General features: G+C 37.1%; 1 protein-coding gene across 1 annotated transcript in view; it reads left to right on the top strand.

Annotated features, from left to right (window-relative positions):
- Positions 1–12,033, top strand: part of ADCY1 (adenylate cyclase 1) — a gene marked incomplete at both ends in the record, with an annotated part of 147,130 nt that extends 135,097 nt beyond the window's left edge. The window contains 6 exons of the mRNA XM_082278765.1: positions 3,005–3,121; positions 4,237–4,383; positions 4,770–4,868; positions 8,814–8,928; positions 10,742–10,866; positions 11,695–12,033. Coding sequence (XP_082134891.1) covers positions 3,005–3,121; positions 4,237–4,383; positions 4,770–4,868; positions 8,814–8,928; positions 10,742–10,866; positions 11,695–12,033 — 942 coding nt within the window. The remainder of the gene's footprint in view (positions 1–3,004; positions 3,122–4,236; positions 4,384–4,769; positions 4,869–8,813; positions 8,929–10,741; positions 10,867–11,694) is intronic.
- Between the last annotated feature and the right edge of the window lie 1,270 nt (positions 12,034–13,303).

The following is a 13,303-nucleotide window of genomic DNA, read 5'->3' as shown; positions in this document are numbered from 1 at the left end:
ATGTAGTATCTGAGATAACCTTGGGATGGGGATATATGTCAATCCAAAGAGGGTAATTTTGCCATGGTTGCTGATTCAACAGCAGGACATCTTCCTTTATCTCCCTTGGCTTCCAGCTGCTGTGTGGCTTACCAACTAAAAAGTACCACCGAGCACTGTCCTCTGCAAGGGTTTCAGCAGAGCCTGGTTGCAGTGTCTCCACTCCACTCCGCTCCGCTCCCCTCTGCTCGACTCCACTCCACTCTCCATTTAGTCCCCCCTAGATAATACCATGTGTGGAAAGTTGGGTGTGCTGACTGTGTTCCATCCAGGGAGTAGCAACCATACTTCCCCCTATATTATACTGTTATCTTTAATTTTACTTCAAATCTTTTTCCCACAATTTCATTTTTAGCAACTGAACTCTCTCAGAGTCAAAATTGTAGTTAACAGTTTTGTATCCAAAAAGGGAAGAGACACTTGTTAGGTGTATTAAACATATAGCATTCTATCATTAGCAATGGTGACATCATTAGTGCCTTTCCCTGCTCTTATAGATGATTTTGCCACCACTTCAGACATGACTCTGATAGTTTGATTTAAGCCATTAGCTCTTCACTCAAGAGCCCAGTTCTCTACTTCTTAGTCATGGGTGTTCCATGCTCTGAAACCTTTGTTGTGATTCATACATAATGATGGATGTACTGAAGAATCTTTTCAATCATTTCTTCCAAAATGAACACTTTGGGCCACAACTGGGCAAGGCAGAGGAATTTGATCACATATTTCCAGATCAGAAATGAACAGCCGCTGCCAGTGATTGATCAACATCACTACTCATACAGTGTATCAAACTGATTACTCCACTTACCTACCCCTACTTGATTCCCTTGATTAGTCCAGAAATCTTCACACCCTGACTCAAAAAAGTTTTGTTCTTTACGATGGTATTCTGCCCCATATTGTATTGGTAGGTTAACTGAGAACCTTAATATTCCTAGGAAGAAAATAACAAAATTTCTTGTTGAAAAAATAGAGAATGGATAAGGAAGCCCCGAATGGATATTTTATTAAGATCATCAATTCAGTCAACAAATCTCTTTGCTGTTGTCAGAATAAATTTTCCCATATTCTAGTGGGATGTAAAATGGAGTTGCAAGATTGGTTTGGATTTTCAGCTGAAGAACCTTTTGTTTTTCCTATTAAAACATTTAAATTCCAACAGTAAAACTAAATGCCAGAGGCCATTTCACATGTTTATAGAAAACAGTAAGTTTTCTTGTAAGTAAAACATACCACCAAAATAGGCGAAGGATATTTTAAGAAAATAGCATATGAAATTTAAACAGTGAAAGAAGTGTCAAGAAAACAGCTCACAAACAGAAAATAGATGCTTAGAATAAAAGCTTCAGGTGTATTTCTTGCAACTTAATTGCTGTTTAAAGTTTACTGATATTTCCCTCTGGAACAAGTTCTCTTTCTTATTATACAAATTAGATTAGGAGCTGAGAATTTATTTAAAAAGACAACAATTCCTGAAGAATTTAAGTTTATAAAATCAGTTCTCTTTCAGAATTCTTTCTACTTGTAAAGAAATTTAAAAATACAGAATAAACTGCAGGGCAAAGCAGGCTGTGTAATTTGAATAGAAAGGTTGTTTCCTAAGTTTTGTCATGGAAAATAAAACTTAGCTTCCTGGAAAAAAAAATCACATGAAATAATATTGTTAGACTATACAAAGGCAAGAGGTGACTGGTTTTCTCCTACTTCCATAGGAATGGATACTGAGAAATTATGTGGACTTTGTAGTAGATCAGGACACCAAATTCCAAATAAAAATGGGACACCAACAAAGATTAGAACAGGTTCATCAATGGTTTATGTGATTTTGTTTTCTCAGCAATGCCTGACAATTTGGCCTTCCGGTCTTCTACTGACTGTAATTAGATAAACAAAATCACATTGGGATCACAGCAGAAGATTTGTGAGTGTGATTGAGGAACAAAGAATAAGCTGAGATTTCTGTGAGATTAATTATATGATACTGATCAAGCGTTTTCTAACTGAAAACGGTGCAAGGCCAGAAGTCGCTCTAAGAACAAGGAGCAAATTCCAAAGAAGTAATTTTGCAGATGAATCTATGAAGGACTAGGCTGGAATATGCAAACCTAGGAGTCCCAAACGCAATTCCTAGATATTCAATATTTTTCAAATAAGAGGTCTGATTTTTAAAATAGTTTCCTATTGTATGACTTGCAGTAAGTCCTGTGAGTCAAGCACTTGTAATAAGATGCCAGTATCTTGGGTTAGGGACCTAAGATGTGTTAACTCCTAAGCACTCTTTCTGAATGCTGTCATTCACATGAATAACAGAATTTCTGTTGCGAAGGAACTATATATGTTTTCATGACAAACACCAGCATAATTGAAACAATCTCTAGAAATGTTAACTATCTTTATATCATTTTTTAAAAATTGTAGTTCATTCTTAAGGATGCTCAATTTTAAAATCTTTTTATCTGTTGAAATTATTGTCTTACCAGATTTGTTTCAATTTACTGGAAGTTATAAAGGTTTGCTTTAAGCACTGGTGATTCTCACTGGCTTCTCTTGTTTGAAAGATGAATCAAATACTGCTGCCACTGCGTTGAACTACATGGGAAGTAATTGGCCTCCAAGGCCAATGTGACTTAAATGGGATTATTCTGGCTTACTCTGTAAACATATTGACCATCTATTTAAAAGAACAGAGAACTACAGAAGATACCAATACACTTAGCTATCAAACCATGAAAACAGCTGAGAGACTTTTGCTTGAATTACTAAGGACTTAAAGGGATTTTGCCTAATGTAGAAGCATGGTACAGGAGAACTGCTCTCATTCTACATTTGTACTCTATATTTGTTCATTTAATCCCAAAGGATGAATTAATAGAAGGTATGGATGAATTAATAGAAGCTATTTGATAGGCTCAGCTAGTTTTTTGCTTTTTGGAAAGGTTTTTCTTTTCCTCTATCCCAACAGGCAGAAGAAGAGAGAGATGATATGGAGAGAGTCAAGCTGGATAATAAAAGAATTCTTTTCAACCTGTTGCCGGCCCATGTTGCACAGCACTTTCTTATGTCTAATCCAAGAAATATGGTAAACCCAGATAAAATTTAAATACATGCCATATGGATGTGTCCCTGTGTTGCTTGGGCCACCTTCCACCTGTATGTCTTCAAGAAAGGCTTGGAAAAAACTTTACTCATGTAAAAATAGCAGCTTTGTAAAAACTTCTGTTCAAGAATTACTTTAAGATTATTTCTTTTGCTGTATGGTCCTCCTTCTCTGAAGAGTTTTAATAAAATTCAGGATAAGGGAAGGTTGTCATTCAACATCAATATAGCCAAGTACCTCCATGTAAATCACTTTTTTTTCATTTTCCAATCAATGTAGGACATTGGGATTTATCACAGTATTGCTTGAGCTCAGTTTGGTTCTGAATGGTGAAGCGTATGAACTGCTAGACACTTCTGTATTAGGCACTCTAGTTCTGGAAAGTATGCTACCGTTACCAAAACCATCTATTTAAAGTTAAAAACACAGAATTGTACATACTCAGGGAAGACACAGATTAAAGGCTGCAGTGACTAAATAAATTGGTTCAGGAAGGCCTTACGAGAGTCCTTCTGGTCATCTGAAAACCTTCAGCACTGGAGTAGCCATGATGTCCATGATATGGCTCTTGAGAGTGTGGGTCAAAGTATTAGAACCACAGCTGAGTGATTTTGCTTTCTTTGAGCCTTACAAAGTTTTAAGCAGAAACCTTACCATACAGAGCAGCATCCTATTATATAGGATTCCACAATACATGGAAAGACTTGAATGAGTGAGGCCAGTTTTGTACCACAGGATAAAATTGGTCCATCTCCTATTTTGCTTATAAAACAAAATTGAGAAAATTATTTTTCTCATACAATATAAGTTCTATAACTGTTAAGACTCTCCAAATTTTGGCTCACTGCTTCTATGTCTAAGCAGAAAAAACCCCTAAGTTGTTTTAAATGGGTTTAATACCTTAGGTGTTAATTTTCAATTGTGGCCTTGAGTGAAGACCTCTTTCAACATTATTTTAAGAAGTCTGGTTTTCTCTCTAGAAAAACTGATGGCCTTTGTCCTAGTTATTGCTTAGCAGTAGAATAAGTACTGCAATAATGATGTTTAGTTTAGATTAATCTTTTAAAATAAAAATTATATCTGCTTATGAACTACAGGACCTTTATTACCAGTCATATTCACAAGTTGGAGTGATGTTTGCTTCCATCCCAAATTTCAATGATTTCTACATCGAACTGGATGGCAATAATATGGGAGTGGAATGTTTACGCCTGTTAAATGAAATTATTGCTGATTTTGATGAGGTAAGGTCTAAACATGTTGTCTTTTGACCATATCAGTTCTACCAAATAACTATCAATGAAATTATCTGTAGTAAATCATTGTATCTTGAACTGTTTAATAAAACAGTACTGTGAACTTCCTAGTTAATCATAGTTGGTATCCACTGGGCTTCTCCAAAGTGCCAAATTTGTATTTTTAGGCACATGACTCTGACCTAAAATTTCTCTAATATAGGAAGAGCATCAAAATGGAAGTTAATGGCCGTTTTTTCAATGACCTCAAAGTGGGCAAGCCTCAACTCAACAAATATAATATGGTTTAATGAACTTGCACATATCGTCTGATAACTATGGTTGCTTGTCTAAAATATTATGTAATATTTAACAGTTTTATGTTTTAAACAAAGCTTATGGACAAAGACTATTATAAGGACATTGAAAAGATCAAGACAATTGGAAGTACATATATGGCAGCTGTGGGACTTGTACCTACTTCAGGAACTAAGGTGAGAAGATTTTACACAACAGTCTTACGTGAAGGAACCATTTTCCTTCAATTTTCAGAGGAACATCAGAAACACAACTAATTCTGTGTGATTATTGATAACTTCTTTACAACATTTTGAATCTGAAATTCAAAGAACAGTTGAAGCCTGAAAAGGAAAACTGCCACACTTGCTTATGTGGCTTCACTTGTGATTTCATTGTCTGCAGCTTTGAATTCCTTGCAAATTGGTGTATAAAAGCCTCTAAATCAGAGTGGTAGTGGTAAAACCTCGTTCTTAGATGGCCTTGTAATATGCAGGGAAAGGGAGACTCTAGGTGTAATGAATTACTGCAAAACTAGCAGAAGAATATTAAAATGCAACTTTTACATATATATTTTTAGTATTGAAATCTAGATGTAACCTACAACTAAAATAAACATAATCTCCCAACCCCCAGCATGGACAGGAACTTTGTGCTAGGTACAATGCTGCACTGGACCTGGTCCCTCCAAATCAGCTCTTCTTTGTCTCTACTGTTAGCATCCTATTTACCGCTTTAATTAGTCAGCAATTTTAAAAAGTCAAAGTCATTTCAAACCCACTAACTCTGGGGCATAGTTCTTCTATATCCTCATTACTACCCTTGAGTGTTATTCTTACCTTAAGTTACTGTCTTGTAACAGAGATTTCCTAGATTTCCAAGCAGCATCTGGAAAGTCAGAAAACCCTGTGGGCATTATATTAAATGTATTGTGTACAGAGTACTATGTATGTTAGTAATTACACTAATAAAACTAAATAATGAAAATTTTATAAAATTAATAGTATAAGAATAGCATGAAAATTAAAGCAATCCATTCACCTCATCTGCCCAGAGTTTCCAGGCAGCGCTCCCTTGTTCTGATATGTATGAACATATGTCATAGACATATGTTGAATACATTGGTGCATATGATTTAGCATTGCAAAATAAAACAAAATTAGAAGGCAAAAGCAAAAAATGCCAGAAGATGCCCTGTGGACTCTTTAGCAACAATTTTCCCTATTAAGTAAATAAAAAACAAGACCACATTGAAATCAACAGTTAGAATCATGTTGGACTATGTCATGTCACTAACCTTCTGGTCTGCAAAGTATTTCCAGCTGATGCCTTCCTTTGTATCACTCCTAGAAATCTATACATTAAAAAAAAAAAAAAAGGTATTTTTAAAAATCTGTTTATCCTGAAATGTTTGACTCATGGGTTCTGGGACAGGCAAAAAACATTGATCTTTCGAATTTTTTCAGTGTGTGATCTGAGGCAAACAGGCAATGACATACGTTTGTGTCTGCTATAAATGCTCTTTGAACTATAATCTCAAAACAAGTGTGTTATTGGGTAACTTTGGCAGCATATGTTCCTAAACCTAAACATGTTTGTCTCTTGTATTTTATAGTTGTTGAGTGAAGGGTCAGCTGAGTTAGTCCAGTACTGAAGATACTATTCTGAGCTTATGATAGTGATGCATTTTAAATCACTGCAGAAGATCTTGTACAGTACTCTGTCTTCCTTTTAAATATTGGGGCAAATTTTGATCTTTTCTGTACATGCAGAATTTATTTGAAATTCTGTATTCCAGAAAGAAAGATCTTGTATGAAACAGACAATAATTTTTACTTTAACTTAGGGTTTCAGCTCTTCTTCTCTTCTGGTAGTGATCTCTCCCTACTGTTCATGTAATGCAAATGAACAGAAATTAGTCACACCCTCTTGCCAATTTCCAATAGTTCTTCAGCATACACCTGTATACTAGAAGTCTGATAATCTTGGCTGGCCTGTCATGCACAGACACTCACTGCCAGCTTCACACAGTCCCTGGGCTGTCCTATGGAATCGTATGTGTCCATGGGAGCCATAAGACACTCAAGTGCCTCTGGTCTGCCATCTGCCAGGAGTCTCCCAGCTTCAACAGAAAGTCTGGCGCAGCCTCTGACTGTGAATCACTAATTTCATACTAGGATTTGGACATGAACAGAAAGCAGTGGATGGGGTTAATTAGGCTCTTAACTGAGGATATTTATACACTTAAGAGCCCAGTACCCTGAGGAAGTTAAATATTTAAATCCCATATTTTACTGGACTCTTGCTTCTGCACCTTGACTTCATCCAGTGACTACAGTAAATGCACATTGCCTCTATCACAGTGACTTTGCTGTGATGCTCTTGGCAGTCTTTCCAGTAACGACTCCAATGTTTAAATAAATAATTGCTTGCCAGTTATATCAGCAGGGCAGCACACAAACCAAGCTCTTGTAGATGTTTTGCACAATTTAAATTCATTTGGTCTGTATTTCACCAGGATCCTGACTTCACCAGGGTCCTAACTTTGTGGTGTTCTTCAGTGGAGGTTCAAAAGTTTGCCCTGATCCTATTGAGACGCATCTGTCACCTGCAGCGCACTCAGTAATCACTCAGTCACCAGTCCTTTCCCCACCAACCCTGAAGGGCATTGCAGGAAAACAGAGCATTTGTCAGACAGCAAAGAAATGGAAGATAGGAAACATAAAGAAGATTAGAAATCAAATAAAACTATGCACTACTCCCTCCCTGCTCCAGAAATTGAATATTTTTTCTTTCTCTGTTGGAAATGTATCCATCAGCTCTTTAAGCTTTGTTTTGGTGATTCTGAAAAAGAGTAGAGCTAGCTAGTTCACATTGCAAGAAGCAGAATGCCAGCTATTCAGGCAGGTAAATAAAATATCTTTCCCAAAAATTGGGACTGACACAAGGATGACTTTCATAATTTTTTGTAAATTTCCTAGCCACATGAAGCAACCATTTCAAACTGAGGTGAATAAAGTGAATAGCATCCTGTTTGTCAGCTTTTTCAGCCACTGTTAAACACTGAATTTATAAAATCTCGCTATCATGGCAAAAACTCAGCAAGCTTTCATCTCATGCCAGCTTGCATAGTCCTGTTGTGTAACACCCTACTGAAGCTGCCACTGACCCTGCATTTCTTTCACCATATCCTACCTTTAGCCCACTTTCACTTTGCAAATTTGTTCAAAAATTCATATTTCTTATTCGAATAAGAGCAGAAGATAAGAGCAGTCATACTGAGTTGAGTCAAAGGTTTATTCTAGTAACCTGTCTTTAACTCACCAAAGTTAGATCCTGGAGGGAGGGCATGAGTTACAGAACAAATATGCATACCTCACTTTTCCACTTTCTAATAATATGCTCCTTAGGTTTTTACTACTTTGTAGCAAATATTTCTTTCATGATCTTGAGAATTATGTTAGAATCTTGCTAAGTTTGGAATCCACAATATCCTCTGAAAATTAGTTGCACAGTTTAATTAGACTGAAGTTGTAAAAATTATTTTCTCATGTTTGGGGTTTTATTTGCAAGTTAATACTTGACCATTTCATTTGATCTCTTTGGGGCTTTTTGCTTTGGTTGATTTAGGTACATTTGATAACAACTCCCTTCAAATTTCCTGGAAAGGAAGAACATAGGGGTGTTCTGCATCTCGCAGGATTAAACCTTACAGGAATTTTGTCAATGGGAACAGCATGCACCCCATGGGAGCTGGGAGCTAGCAAAGCCCCAAAGGGAGAAGAGGGAAGAAACTATAGTTATTATTAATCCTCAGGCAAAGTAGTTTTGTAAGAAAGCAGGTTATATTCCCTGCCACACTCAAAACAAACATCTGCAGCTCTCTAGCAACAGAACCACTTTACCACGGGAACTTTGCATTCCATTATTCCCAGAAATAAAAAGGGAGAGAGAGAAGAAAAAAATAGCAGAAAAAAGAATGCATATGTTGTATCTACTGTGAAAAGTTTCCTTTCACAAACAGAAAAATTGGTTAGATTCTTTTCCTAAGCCATCTGAGCTTCTCATTATTTTTCACTTTGGTATTTAACCTGGATCTCAGTACCATACAAATCTAATGTGAAACACTATTTTGTTTCTAGGCTAAAAAATCAATTTATTCCCATCTGAGTACACTGGCAGATTTTGCAATAGAGATGTTTGACGTTCTTGATGAAATCAACTATCAGTCTTATAATGACTTTGTCCTACGAGTTGGTAAGTCACGTTTCTACAACTATCACACAAGCAGAAGATTGTTTTTCATTGGTTTTTCCTGTGCTGTCAGCAAAGGATTACCTGTCCTGCACTCATGATTAAAACTGAAAATTCTCTGTCAGGGAGAGAGTCACATCCATGTAGAAGGTCAGCAGTCTGGATCGTGTGCATTAGTATTAAGAAATTGTAATTGCCTCCAATTCCAGTGTGTTTACTTAATCTATGCACCCCTAAAAGGAAACTGCACCATTAATTTTATACAATATTATGAGTGTACCCAGTTTTGTGGCTTACACTGCTTTGCATTGCTAAGCTGCTGAAAATTGGGTTTTACTGTATTAAGTTGCATCCGCAAAAGCTTTGTCGGCATCAAAAGTGCAATGGAAACTTTTGGTCCACAGATGCCAAATCACCTTAACCAGTCCTGTTTTCTCCAACAAATCTAATCCTCTGGTTTTGAGGACAACACAACCCTTTCCATGCAATCCTTTACATGTTATTACATATCTTACCACTCAGAGTCCTTTCAGCCTTCTTAGAGATCAAGTTCCCTGCTTCCCTTTCTTCATGTATCCTGCTCCTCTCCAGTGGTACTTCCACTGCTGTTCTCCTTTTATTGCATATTCTAATACTGATAGTTTTCTCCAGCTTCTTTCTCTATATATTTTCATGGCTGACTTGTGAGAATGAGCTGGACAAGGGGAAAACTGAGGTTTCTAGCAGTGGAAGATTGAGAAAGACCAAAGACATCAAAGGCAACAATAGGAAAGTTATACATCTTTGACCTCCTATACATCCTAATAATCATAAACACCAAATTCTCTTTGAACTCTGTTATAACTTGTCTTTCCAGGTTCACAAAGGATCAAATATCTAACCCTCATTCTTCTGCATAAATTACTTAGAAAAGCCCTTGCACAGAATCTCATGCAGGGTTTAGTATCTGCAGCTCTTCAGGGCACACTTTTATCTTCCAAACAAGGTGTTGAAATCAGTCAGAAATGTAGAACTGATCTCTGCAGTTTCCAAAAAAATATGCTTGAGCCATTTTCAGATACTTTTGTCTTCTTCCAGTGTCTCCAGAATCTGAGCTGTCTAGTTAACAACCAACCTGACATATGTCCCTTACCCTAATCTTTGTGTATTCCAGGCCATTATTTCTGTTCCACTTGGAAAACCTCCATTAAAAGGTTTTATATGTGCAACTGCAGTGGAAGTTGTAGGAAACAATTAAAAATCTTTAACAGTTTGTCCCATTTTCAGCTAAACTCTGCACTACCACTGCTTTTCTTCTTTTCTTTAGACAAACAACATCCACAGAAGAATCAAATTTTTATGTTGTCTACATATTGCATTTCCAGTAAGATATCTCAAGGAATGTCTCTGTCGTGTTTCTAAGCCTTTTACAAATGCAGAAGTCCACTTGGTATCAATTTAATCATAGAATCATAGAATATGCCAAGGGATCATAGATTATGTAAGGCACCCATGAGGATAATCAAGCCCAACTCCTGACCCTGCACAGGACAGCCGAACAGTCCAAATGTCCAAATGCTTCTTGAATTCTGTCAGGCTTGTTGCTGTGACCATTTCCCTGGACAGCCTGCTCCAGTGCTCAGTCACCCTTTAGGTGAAAAATTTTTTCCTGACATCTAACCAAAACCTCCCCTGACTTGGCTTTATGATGTTAACATGTATTACCCTATTACAAAATAAAAATTCTAAGACACTTGTGTCAAATCTGTTTTGCAGGATTCATGTTTCCCTTGGATAATATACTGTAGTGAAAACCAAACTCATTGTTTAATTTTAGGTATTAATGTTGGGCCTGTAGTGGCAGGAGTCATCGGAGCCAGAAGACCACAGTATGATATCTGGGGGAACACTGTGAATGTTGCCAGCCGGATGGATAGTACTGGAGTGCAGGGAAAGATTCAGGTGAGTGCATTCTAAGACAATTTTGCAAACTCTACATACCTCCTGTTTTATATGTGCTTACGTTTTCAAGAACACTTAGAAAACGCAGCCTCACTTTTTTCCTATGGAGACGGCAACTCTCTCCAGATTACTCACCATCAGAGGTATAGTTGTTTTCCATCTTATACACTTCTTAGAGACAATGAAATCCTCAAATAAATCATTTCCCATCAGAAGAAACAAGAGTTCTCTGCTTCATTGCACAGTTGGAGGCAAGCCTGGGAATGCAGACACTGCCAGTCTTTCTGCTGTAGAAATTTTGCCTAAACAGGACCTACAAGGAAAGGATCTATGTCCATTTGCATCTTCCTAAATTTTATGCAGCTCTAAAAATTGCTTGGATACTTTGGATTGGAGAGTCAATGCAGACAGAGAACATTGTTGTTTTACTATGGCTTGACTAGAACCTATGGTGTTCTTCTCAAAAGCTCAATGAACACTTTCAGTCATTTATCCAAAATACCTGTCTGATCTCCAGGGATCAAAAGGTCTTCTGCAATAAATTAACATCACTGGAACTGACCCAGCCTACAATTTGGTTATATATTTCTGTTGGATGGAGTTTAATCTATCTGTGTATTTATTTAACTCAAGACCAGAAATTCTGCTTCTCAGATTCCAGGTTGATCTTTACTTCCCAAAGAAAATTCTAAGGGAGCCTGAGAGCAGCTGTAGGTGCTAATCCATTCTGCTTATGCATATTTCATGACAGAGTAGTAAAATGGAGAGGGGTGAGCAATTACATGAACAGAAAAAAGTAACAGGTTTGGTTTTTTTTTCTGTCTTCAGGTGACAGAAGAAGTTCAGCGGATATTAAAAAGGTGCAGTTATGAATTCATGTGCAGGGGTAAAGTCAGTGTAAAGGGAAAAGGTGAAATGCTGACCTATTTCCTGGAAGGAAAGGCTGATGGAAATAATTCCCAAACAAGGTCTTTAAACTTAGAGCGGAAAATGTACCCTTATGGGAGAGCAAACATTCAAACAAAACTGGGCACCAGCTGTCCATCGGTGTCCTCAGTTGCTAGCTTTACTGTAAAACCTGGGCTTGGAGCAGGTCAAGCATCTGCCAGTCACACAAACCAAACACTGCATTATCTTCCTTCTGTGCCAGCTGTGAAGGAGACATAGAACAAAGGAGATTTGGTTGTGCCACTTGCAGTGAACTTGGAGAGCAATGGTTGCCTGAATTTTTACTAAGAAGTCAGAGGTCATAGGCCATGGCATTAACCAAGGACCACTACAACCCAACCAAAGAGAACTTGGGGACTGTGTAATGAACTCTTGGGATAGAACATATAAGGGCTAGCAATTCTGTTATGAAAAGTCAAAACGGGATTTTCTGGAAATGAGGAATATTTTCTTGGCATTTTTAAACAGTAAATAAAAAAAATTAGATAAATGTGAAAGCAATTATTTATGTGTGTGTGTATATATATGTTTTAATCTATATATGCACATATACAAACAGTTCTGTGTAGACTTAACAGAGATTTATAGAGATGAAAATAAAAATGTGTATTTATTTACAAATCCACCTGCAGTAACATAGCAAGGAGATTTCTCTTCGCTGTCATAGCCAGAATTGTTTGGCCTGGGATTAACAAAGCTGCATTTAACCATCAAATGTGGGATGCCTGGAGATTCTCCAGGGCTACAGCAAGACTTTTAGAAACTGTGCTCCCAGTGCATGAATTAATGCAATGAAAACAGTGTTTATTGTGTTGTCAATGGCAGATTAATGAAGACTGGATTCAGCTAATTACAGAACCCTACATATTTTTTTAAACTCTCCTTGCATGCTCCAAAAACTTCCAAAAACTTTCAATCCAACCATTACACTAGGATGTAAGGTAGATAAACCACAGAGCTTAAAGTTTAGGCAGAAGAACAATATATATTCTTTCCATTAAAAAAATACAAGAGTGGTAGAGCTTAGAATTTGCTGCCTCTTTGTAGGTTATTTGACTCTGTGCAAGACAGAGGAGCCACCCTGCAAGCACAGCAATATGCTTATGCAATATAGAAACATTCCTTTATGTACAGTGCTGATTTTACTGAGGAGCAGAAGGATGGTATTATTTCAGGCTTTTAGAAATAGCACAAGTCCTGTGGTTCAAGTCCAGTATTTAGCTTTGACATTCTAAACAGCTCAAAGAATAGTCCTGTACTGGTGACAAACATGCTGTTGCTAGTTTTGCGACATTTGTATGTTTGCCGACATAGTTTTATATATTAATCGATTTTTAAATTTATGCCACAGTTTTATTATATCTTGATTCTATCCAGACTCACTCTTCAAAGCTGTACAATTATAGAAAGCTATAATTCTGAGAAACAAGCACAGTCAAACTTTGCCAGATGAGGAGCACTGGTAAATGTGTCAGGAGAGCAAGGCCTG

The sequence above is a fragment of the Coloeus monedula genome (assembly GCF_965178545.1).
Source record: "Coloeus monedula genome assembly, chromosome: 1".
Classification (NCBI taxonomy): Eukaryota; Metazoa; Chordata; class Aves; order Passeriformes; family Corvidae; genus Coloeus; species Coloeus monedula.
The sequence above is the reverse complement of the archived record's forward strand: the minus strand, read 5'-3'. Positions and strand labels throughout refer to the sequence as shown.